The 10,307-nt window shown below is 47.8% G+C and overlaps 1 protein-coding gene across 1 annotated transcript; it reads left to right on the forward strand.

Annotated features, from left to right (window-relative positions):
* The first annotated feature begins 1,712 nt into the window (after positions 1-1,712).
* LOC148341306 (uncharacterized) lies at positions 1,713-10,023 on the forward strand. The gene is made up of 23 exons (XM_088288980.1): positions 1,713-2,030; positions 3,285-3,487; positions 3,610-3,714; positions 3,784-3,879; positions 3,955-4,065; positions 4,249-4,372; positions 4,525-4,924; positions 5,010-5,077; positions 5,171-5,414; positions 5,490-5,665; positions 5,739-5,961; positions 6,053-6,201; positions 6,385-6,476; positions 6,562-6,719; positions 6,799-6,944; positions 7,013-7,250; positions 7,321-7,662; positions 7,847-7,989; positions 8,061-8,310; positions 8,525-8,649; positions 8,748-9,009; positions 9,078-9,181; positions 9,387-10,023. Exons 1-23 carry the CDS (start codon positions 1,991-1,993, stop codon positions 9,392-9,394), a joined length of 3,807 nt encoding a protein of 1,268 aa, XP_088145106.1. The 5' UTR covers positions 1,713-1,990; the 3' UTR covers positions 9,395-10,023.
* The last annotated feature ends 284 nt before the right edge of the window (positions 10,024-10,307 follow it).

The following is a 10,307-nucleotide window of genomic DNA, read 5'->3' on the forward strand; positions in this document are numbered from 1 at the left end:
AGGAGAGGTCAAGTCCAAAATATTCGGTGCAATATGTTCTCTGCGGCCCCACGATTCTAAACATGGTATTCTGATTATTAATCAGCATGTTGAGACTACTGGGGCCATAGAAAATATTTTTAAAATAATATTAGAATAATGAGTTGACATCAACATTCTCAACGTGGGAAAATCTTTTCTGGAGACTTTTAATTCCAGTCCTCCTCCCCAAACATGACTTTCTCATCTCCTGCAAAAGAGGTACATCCAAACTTAATTATTTATCGAGGCAATGTAGAACACATTTCAACACGCTGGGCAGTTAATTGAGGTTGAACAGAACATTTGATCTGCAGTAATCCTCACTAACACTCGCTCCCATCCTTCCTCCTTTGCTATAATTACACAACAAAGGCCAAATAACTATCATTCAAATGCTGCAATATGTGTGTGCGCGCGTGCGTGTCTTAATTAGGTGATTTTCTGCAATCTGCTACAAGGGCTCAGCCAATCTGTCGGTGGAAACAGTCGCTGTGAGCTCCTGCTAATTAGAAAACCACTGAAATGCACGATTGCAATGGGAGGCTTCTTGTCTGTCTAGTGAATTTGGTGCAGGTACTGTTTCATAGCCCGATTTTTTTTTTTTCATTGATATATTTTTTAATCGGTGTATGTCTACCTCTGGTGGTGAGACATGGGTTGTCGCTTTTAGAAATAATATTTTATAGGAACTTCATAATTTACTTATTTATTTTTACTTTTTTTTTAATCTGCCTGCAGTCGCGCGTGACGTCATCTCTGACCGGAAGTCGATGTACAAGCAACGTAATTATGTATTTTATGTTTTGGGTAGAATAATATCCACGCCACATAGTATAGTTTTCTGTATACCTTTTTTTTTTAAGTTGCTTTGTAAATGACAGGTCGGGTTTGCAAATTACAACTCGTTTTCAATTGCCTTACCTGGTTAAATAAAGGTTAACTAAATAAATAAATCATATAGACAAAATCATATAGCCATCGACCATCATAAAGCACTGCTTATGCTTTTGTTGTATTACTCGGGGGGGGGATAACTTCAAGGTGCATGAATGCAATATTTATTGACATTCGTCACGGTGAGCTTTTATTGCAAACTATTGAAAACAACGACATACAGTAGCAAAAAAACACTGCATCAGCATGAAAGTTTACATATGCATAAATATGAACAAATAAAAAAAACCAAAGAAATCGGGGAGAAATGGGCTCGCAGTTATTTCTTTAATTTAAATTGCAGTCTTAATAAAGAGTCTTGTCCTTTTTAAGCTTTTATTTTTCTGGAACCGTCAGCACAGACCGGAAGTGAATGTAAAGGGGATTTAACTACGTACCTAGCGTCATATAGCATTTATTTAAACAAGAACAAAAAACGAACTCAAAGGTGTCTAAATGTAACGTTGTAATTCGCTAAGGTAAAAAAAAAGAACAAGAAAACAATCACAGAGGTCAAGTGTGACGTTGGCACAAACCGGAAGTGAATATAAACGCTTGCGCTTCATGAAGCAGCTATTCATGAAAAATATTCATGTAAATGTGTATAAATTTCATGTTATGTTCAATGTTGCGTTACATTTTGTAACGTTTGTTTTATTTCCCCCAAAATCCGCTTGATGTCAAATTTAACGTCAGCAGAGACCGGAAGTGAACCTTAAAGCAATGTCGCCACCTAGCGTCACAAAGCCGTTACAACTGGTTCGTTCCGGTCTTCGTCAGCCAACCAGGAAAGGGGGTTTGCTGTGATCTGGACTGAGGCGGATGAGACCAGCGACCATTGTTCCGTTCCGCCTCTCCTCCCCCTTTTTCGCTGGCTAAAAACACGAGCCTGAAACGGCTACCGGCTGCCAAACGCGGCTAACGACGCGAGCTGGCAGAGTTCGGCTGTTATTGTCACGTTTTTTGTGCCCCCACTCGACGTACTCCCAACCCGAGTGGTGGGGTCCGCTCGGGTTTTTTGTCAGTCAGCTGCTAAATGGAAATAAAACGAGGAGCTGAAAATGGCAGCAGTCGAGGTGCGTCTTCTTTCATGTTCCACTAAAAGCAGAAAAGCCAACGAATATGATTCATTTACGAGCTTTGTCTGCCTTTAGGGAGCTTGCGAGTAACTAAGTGTCGATCGTGATGCGTTCACGTTCCGGCTCGTGTGCGTGTTTGCTAATGCACAGCACGAATTAGCATGTGAAGTGTCGCTGTTTAGCATCATCGCGCTGTCCTGGGGGCTTCTACTATCGGTCTGATCAGCTGACCCTTGTGCTGTCGACGGCTTATTATGGGATGGATGTTGTTGCCATGGGAGCCAGTGCGTGCAAGGCCTGCCCGTGAGGCGCGTGTGGATGAATCAGGATGCTAATAGAGGAGTGAAAAACTGATTCAGTGTGTATTGAAGTTATTGTCTCCAAGCAAATGTGAATTACTGGGGAATAAACTCCCAATTAACAAAATGTGATCAACGCATGTTCATTTTGTGATCTAATATCTTTGCCGCTGTAACACCTCAAATTTCCCCTTTGTGGGACTAATAAAGGACATCTTTATCTTTATCTCTTTTAGCTTCAAGGAGGTACATGTTCAAATACAGAAAGATTCAACCACCAAATTTGTTCAGATAGCCTGTTCAATTCTCTGGAGTTCAAGAAATAGTACATGTCAGGTATCTGGGCAACTTCTCTTATACTCGCAAGACCCGCAACAATGTAGCCCTCACATTATATATTCCCTCACGCTAGACAGTTTTTTTTCTATCACATGTCATGTCGGTTGAAATCATTCTATTTCCCTTCCTCCGTCTCAAGGCCACGTCTCGTCCCAGGGCTTATCCCAAGGCCCAAGGTCTTCTGGCATCCTGCAATCTTGTATCTCAAATTGTTGTCGTTATCTGTGGGTGCCTCGATTGGGCCCTCGTGAGCCGCCATCAGGACCCCGTTGTGCGAGTCTTGTGTCGAATTTCTTGTCTTTGGCTTTACTGTGTATGTGGCAGATTTTGCATTATATCGTGCAGCACCGTGTGAAGTGCTGTCACCTGTATATGCAGGCTTTGTGCGTGTGTGTGGTGCAAATCATGAACAGTCTACAGAATTTAACACATTTAAACTTAGTCATATATGCGCATAACGTGAGAATAATGTAAAACCAGTTAACACAATTATTTGTCATTTGATCATGCTCACTGGAAATTAGTAAAGAAACAAATTGATTCCTCAAGTTGCGAACCTACGATTGCGCAAGTTCCACAACCCAAATAATTGAAAGATGTTTATTTTTCCCAGCTAACGACCTCCCCGTGCATTACCTACGCCTCCTGGCCCCGCCCTTGCAGCTGCTGTCGGCTGCGATGTGGCGCGTCGTGCAACAGGGACTGGTGGACCACTACGGCATGCTGGAGGAGTTTGTTACCATGGTGACGGAGCTGGTCCCTGAGCTCATGAGCTACAGCCAGCGGGCTCAGCTCACTCTGGGACTCAGGGCCAGGGTCAGTCATAAAACGTCCATCAGCACTTTATTTTCCAACGGGGCGAATTGACAATGGTGGCATGGCTTTTGTGTGTGTGTGTGTGTGTGTGTGTGTGTGTGTGTGTGTGTGTGTGTGTTCAGCTGGTTCTTGAGTTGTGTCGAGGTGAGCAGCCGGCGGATATGCGGACTATGCAGCCCCACCTGGACAGAATCAAAGCTCCCGTCAGCACAGCCAAGGATCACCATGTGAGTAGAGTGTCATTTATTTATTTTTTTTTAAAGCGTGCCTCAATGTGATTTGCGTTGCGTTGACAGAGTACCATCGACCTGGTGGAGGAGTCGGAGGTCAACTTTGTGGAGCTGGTGCACTCGTTAATGGAGGATCCCGTGGAGAGGAAATACTTTTTTGAGGTGAGATCTTGCTGTTGTCGCACGTCTCCTGGAATATTTCAACACGCATGCCGTTTTTCTCTTGCCTTCCCGTAGGAGATCTTTCCTGTATACTTTGGGCCAAAGTATCACGCGGCGCTGGAGATGCTGGTGTGGGAGTTCATATCCCGACTGGAGGAGTTGCTCCCAGTCCCCGACTTCACACAGGTGCCTTGTTTCAGCATCAGCAAAACACCGCACCAACCGCGCCGGTCTACCTAATGTAGTGGTTTCGTTTTCTATCGGACGTCCGTGTTGTGATTTTTAACGACATGCCCAAGTCACCCCCCCCCCCCCCCCCCCCCTCTCACCCGGGCTTTGAAGGTGTCTGATTGTCTCCTGTCTTGTCAGCTGGCAGCTTTGCTCGGAGACGCCCCGTCCTTCCTCAGCGACTGTTTACAATCCTTTTTCCCACCAGCGGACATGAAGGCTCTACTTGAACACCACAGAAACCTTGGCCACTTTGAGGAGAAAGGTGATCACGTTTTTTTTTTCGGGCGGTAGAGAAACTGGCAAAAACAAAAGCCAAATTGTGAAGTCAATGCAGTGCCATGTGATGACCCGTAAGACAAAAAAATCCCACGGAGGTTTTTGCTTTTTGACCTAAGTCCGTTTGTTCCTCTGTAGATCCGAGGCTATTACCAATGGACGACTGCATCCTCACCTCCATGTCCCTCCCCCCCGGGACCAAAGCTGCCACGGACGCTACCTCCTACCTGCCGGCCCACCGAGACCCGAGGCCCTCGGAGCAGCACGCCCGCCCCGACGCGCCAACCAACACGAGCACCCCGGAGGCGGCGAGCAGGAGGCTTCGGGAATTACCTCATGAGGCGCGGAAGCAGAATTCCTGCGACGAAACCATCGACCTTACCGCGTCCAACGACGCCGAGCCTGAGGCCGAGCCGGAGGTGCCGGCGGCCGGTGAGCTCAGCCACAGCTTCAGAGGCGGGCGGGCGCTCAGGAAGAGGAGACTGAGTGGCGGCGCGGAGACGCCGGCAAAGCAGAGGATGGAAGCGTCGTCGTTTTTGTGAGGGAAACGTTTGCTTCATGTCATTGAATCGAAAAAAAAATAAATAATTAAATGACATTTTTTGTTTTATTTACCTTTGCAGAGAGTCCTCAGTGGATGATGAAAATTCTGGTGAATCTCCTTTAATCTCCATTTGGGGCGATTATACAGGTTTGTGCAGAAGATATTTACTTCGTATTGTTTATCTTCACTGGGGAAAAAAGTGCTTTGAAAAACAGTCCAACTTTTCAATTTCTTTGTTAGACGCTCACGAAAGTCCCGCCGCGTTGGCGGGCGACGCCAAGCTGCCCTGGACGGAGGAGGAGACGCTGCACCTGCTCGACATTTGGGGGAACGACTCGGTGCAGCGGGCCTTGAAAGGCTGCCTGAAGAACCGCCACATTTACGTCCAAATCGCCCACAAGATGGCCGAGCGGGGCTTCAAGAGGACGGTGGAGCAGTGCCAGACGCGCATCAAGCGCCTGAAGAAAGGCTTCCGTCAGAATAAGTGAGTGACGTCTTGCTCCCGCTCGCCGCTTGTTGCCGTTCTTCCTCACTGCAACGCAAGCGCCGTCTTCCTCAGAGGCACCTCCAGAGTGGAGCACACATTTTACGAGCACATGAAGCGCGTGTTGGGCTCGCCCGTCTCGGCCGCCGCGCCGGACTTGGCGTGCGACGTCGACGAGGTCATCGACGACGAAGAGTCGCAGGACGGCGACGAGGACTTGCAGATTGTGGGGCAGACCAGTCAGGAAATGGGTACGCCGCCGTTTTGTCGCACGCTCAAAACGAGCGCTCGGCAGTTCGGATTAAATGTATTTATTTTTTAAAGGTACTAGAAATGTGCCGTGGACAGAGCCGGAGACGCTGGCCCTCATCAACACGTGGGGCCAGGAGAAGATGCAGCAGGAGTTGAGAGGAATCAACAGAACCATGCACATGTTCCCCATCATCTCCACCAAGATGGCCACGCAAGGCTTCTCCAGAACGCCCGAGCAGTGCCAGACCAGGCTGAAAAGGCTCAAGTCCAGTTTCAGGCAGTGCTACGAAAACAAGTTTGTTGACTTTGGAGAAATACAGGCCGGGGGAATTTATTTTATTGGAGCTCCTTGCACACGCCTCTTCTTTTTTTTTTTTCTTACGCAGCATAAAAGGCCTGGAGCAAGTTCAATGCAAGTTTTACAACGAGCTGGCGAGATTTTTACTGAGAGAACACAGATCGACGCCGCAGCCGAACGAGATGTCAGCCGAGACCGACGACAACGACTCGCCTTCCTGCGCCATTCAGGATGTCGGTACGAACAAAAACATGTCCGCCAATACACTAAATACGTGTTTGGAAACTGTCGGGAAATGGTTTGCTCTCTTAAATGAAAGGATCTGAATACGGCTGAAAGAATATTTTTAAATTGCATGCAGTGATTCTCTCTTATGCCACTAGAGGGAGCCCACAAGTGATATCCTCTCTGTGCCTTCAGTTTCTTTTGTCAGCCTCCAGGATGACAGGAAGAAAGTCCCCTGGGCTGACAAAGAGACCGTCATCCTTCTGGAGCTTTGGGGAGAGACGCAAGTAAGCTTTTTTTTTTTATAAGGCAGATTTACACAATCACACCAGTGGTTGTTGATGTCTTATTTACGCTTTACTATTTCTTTAGATCCAGCAGAACACGAAAGGCTTCCCGCCCAACGTTCACATTTTCAGCGAAATATCTGAGAAGCTGTCCGTCCACGGCTTCACCCGCACCGCCGAGCAATGCCACACCAGAATCAAACGGCTCAAGACCAGCTACTGGCAGTGTCGGGACGGCATGAGGTCAAACAAACAAGCGAGTTCATTTTCAAGCAGCCCTGTTCAAATATATAAATGTCCGTCCTTGCCATGTTGTCCGCAGCACATCCGGGACGGAGAAGGTCACTTTCAAGTTCTTCGATTTGATGGAGCAAATCCTGGACAAGCGTCCGTCCACCTCCGCCGCCGTCGTCACGGACCCCATTGAAATATCCGAAGACTCCAACGGCGACTCGGTGAATGAAACAGGTAAAAATCAGGAGGGAACATTTGAGCGCATCTTCACGCAAACGGAAATGTTTCGCCGGGTCTGTCAGAGGGAGAAGTTGGAAAAGCCGTCAGCTCGTGGTCGGACGAGGAGACGTCGGCGCTGATCGACATCTGGGGTGAAGAGGAAGTGCAGCGCTCGCTCTCGGGTTTCGTCCCCAACGGGCACGTTTACGCCGAGATTTCCCGGCGGCTGCACGACCTCGGCTACGCCAAAACCCCGGAGCAGTGCCACGAGAAAGTCAAGACGCTGAAGAGTAACTTTCTCAAGTGTTACGAGGAGAAGAAGTGAGTGACGTCGCTCGTGGGTGTACCTAATTCATCGTCCTTCTGAGCCCGGTAACGATGCTCCCTTTAGATGCGGAAGGCGAATCGATGACAAGTTCTACAACCAGCTGGAGCAAGTGTTCGGCGCGGAGGCGGCCGCGCCGGTCGAGTGCGGCGACCGAGACGAGCGGGACGCGGGGACGCTGGACCCGCTGAACGCGCCGTGGGGCGAGCGGGAGACGGAGGCCCTGGTGGAGGTGTGGGCCGCCGACGACGTGCAGCACAGCCTGAAGACGTGCATCCGCAACGGCCACATATTCGTGGACATCGCCGAGAGGCTGGCCATCGTGGGCTACGCTCGCAGCGCCGAGCAGTGCCAGGCCAGGATCAAGCGGCTGAAGAAGACCTACAGGCGCTACTGCAACAGCCGCAGGTAATGGAGGAAAAAAAAGGAGAGAAAGCTTGTTAGGATTTTTTTTCCGGAAATTGCTTCAATTTAGTTTCGTATTATTTTTTTTTTTTTTTAATCTGTCTGTAGTTTTCTGTTTTTTGATTTCTAAATTAGACCGCTTAGCCAACTATTAATATTTTGTTGTGGTGTTTTTTGTTTTTTTTAGAAACGGCCGATCTGGAGCCTTTCGCTACTTCAACCTCCTCGCTCCGGTCCTGGGTGACAACTCCCTTTTCAACGATGTGGACACTTCCTCTTCTTCTGCGTCTGTATCCTTGGCACCCCTCGATGAAAGCTACGCCGACGCCTGTAGGTCCACTTGCCTTTGAATCCGTCTCGAGGAGAAAGTCCACCAGGCGCTAACGTCCCTTCCATTTTAGTCGAGCAGCCGTCCACCAGCCACCTGGTACCCGACCCGAGCAAGAAGACGCCGTGGTCGGACCAGGAGACGCTCACGCTGCTGCAGATCTGGGGGGAGGACAACGTGCAGATGACGCTGAGGGGCTGCCTGAAGAACCGCCACGTCTTCGAGTTCATCTCAGAGAGGATGAGCAACCGAGGCTACGCCAGGACCACCGAGCAGTGCTACACCCGCATCAAGCGCCTTAAATACGGCTTCCTCCACGAAAAGTCAGTATTGCCTGCCAATTTCTCTTCATGACATTGAGGAAACGTTGAGTGATTTTGCTATTGTGCTTTGCTGTGGGTCTCAAACCTTTTTCACCCTCACAAGATCAAAACGCAGTCGTGCAGTAGGCCTACGAGCTGCATTGGATTAAAAAAAGGAAAATAAAAGGTGAAGCCACTGTAGCTTTATGCAGTCTCCACTTTTTTTTATCCTCAGGCAGGACTTCAAGTTCTTCCGAGAAATGGAGGAAATCTTCTGTCGGGATTTAAAGTCGGATCCATCGGTCGTGGGCTTCCTGGCGCCGGACGAACCCGACAATGGCGCATACGAACCCATCAGAGGTGAAGCCCCCCCCCCCCATCCCTCACCCAAAAAAATAAAAATAAAAAATTTAAAGTGAAGACAGCAGACTTTTACAATTCAACTTTGTCCCCTCCAGATTTTGTGGTTTCCCCGGGCAACCAGTGGCTGTCGGACAACTCCAAGCACCCGTGGAGCGACGGCGAGACGGAGGTGCTGCTAAGCGTGTGGGGGAGCGAGGACGTGCAGGAGAACTTGAAGGGCTGCACCAAGAACAAGCACATCTACATGCAGATCTCCGACGCCCTGGCCAGTCAGGGCTACCAGCGCACACCCGAGCAGTGCCAGACCCGAATCAAGAGGCTCAAGTACAGCTTCCGGCAGTTTCTCGACGGCAGGAGGTTAGCGTTGGGCGTGCGCGAGCGCTACTTCCTGTTTGGTCCACTCTGATCGTGTTTCGTGTTTGCAGAGGAGACAAGCAGGAGTGCAAATATTTCGACCAGCTGGTCAAGATATTTGGCGACAAATACCTCGTGTCCGAGCCACAGCCCGACGATGCGGCTGATGTCATAGGTGAGTTATTTTGGAGACAGTCAGAGGAGTTGAAAATTGATTATGTATTTGTACTTTATTTTAATAAAAAATGATGACATTTTTTACCATGACAAAAAAAAGACATAATAAGCTTTAAATGCGTTCTCTAACTATGATGACCATAAAATGGCGTCCTTCCCGGTAAATGATGTGTAAAATTTAAAAGCTGCTCTCTGTGCTGCAGAGTCGTAAAATAAAAGGGCGCTTTTCCGCCGTGCCAAATCCTCAGCCACAAAGAGGTAGAAGAAGAAGAATGTTGAAGCCAGTTATTAACACTGAAGAAACTGTGACGTCATCGTGTGCGCTGATGCCATATTCGGGCGCGCCTGGCCCCTCCCCCCAAGCGAAGACGCTCCGAAGGAACGCGGACATGCGAGCGCGTCCTCGCATGATGCTGGTCTTCCTTCCGGAACCACTGACGTTTATTTTCCCCAGACAAACGTCCACGATCGTTTTTTTCTACTTGACGACACTTCACTTGTCCAATCAATTAACTTTCTACTTCATTTTTTTACACTTTTGTTGGATACAATTTCAAGTGCTAAAGAGTGAGATGCATTCTCCTTTCTTAATCGCGTCAGACGTCTTAAGCAGAATTCTATTTATTTAAAACATTGCTGTATGTGATCCAAAGTTTTCTAGCTAATTTATTTGATTTCTTTTTTTCCACCGTCACTGTGTTTTTCCTTTTCATGCGTGTGATCGTTTTTATCATTGTTGATAAACTTGTCTTATTCAGGATATATTGCTGTAATTTGTCATGTTGGAATTTCACACTTTGTACAGCGGGATCATTATAAATAAAGCATAATAAAGGGAAACGAACCTTGACTCACTATGTCTCAAACACAAATGAAGTGCAAGTCTTGTGGCCAATTAGGATAACTACAACTACGGTAACTACGGGCCAAACTGTTTCGTCAAGTTAAATTGTAACAGTTGTACGATGAAAAAAATAATATTCTTAGGAGAAACTTTTGGTTTTAGGTATGTGCAGGAGGAGGTGATGAACACGACCAAATATTTCTTCATTGGAAAAAAATATGGACTTTTAACGTCTCAAACACGGATTGCATTGGAATGTCGCCCTCCCGTGGCAAAATGA

This window comes from Idiotropiscis lumnitzeri, chromosome 2 (genome assembly GCF_059441095.1).
Source record: "Idiotropiscis lumnitzeri isolate Australia: NSW breed Sydney's pygmy pipehorse chromosome 2, RoL_Ilum_1.0, whole genome shotgun sequence".
Lineage (NCBI taxonomy): Eukaryota > Metazoa > Chordata > Actinopteri > Syngnathiformes > Syngnathidae > Idiotropiscis > Idiotropiscis lumnitzeri.

Excerpts from the sequence above, each read along its gene's own strand:
- LOC148341306 (XM_088288980.1), top strand. The coding sequence starts at position 1,991 with ATGGAAATAAAACGAGGAGCTGAAAATGGCAGCAGTCGAG. Across the intron at positions 7,990-8,060 it reads TGAAAGCTACGCCGACGCCT|TCGAGCAGCCGTCCACCAGC; the intron begins GTAGGTCCACTT and ends CTTCCATTTTAG. Across the intron at positions 8,650-8,747 it reads CGCATACGAACCCATCAGAG|ATTTTGTGGTTTCCCCGGGC; the intron begins GTGAAGCCCCCC and ends TGTCCCCTCCAG.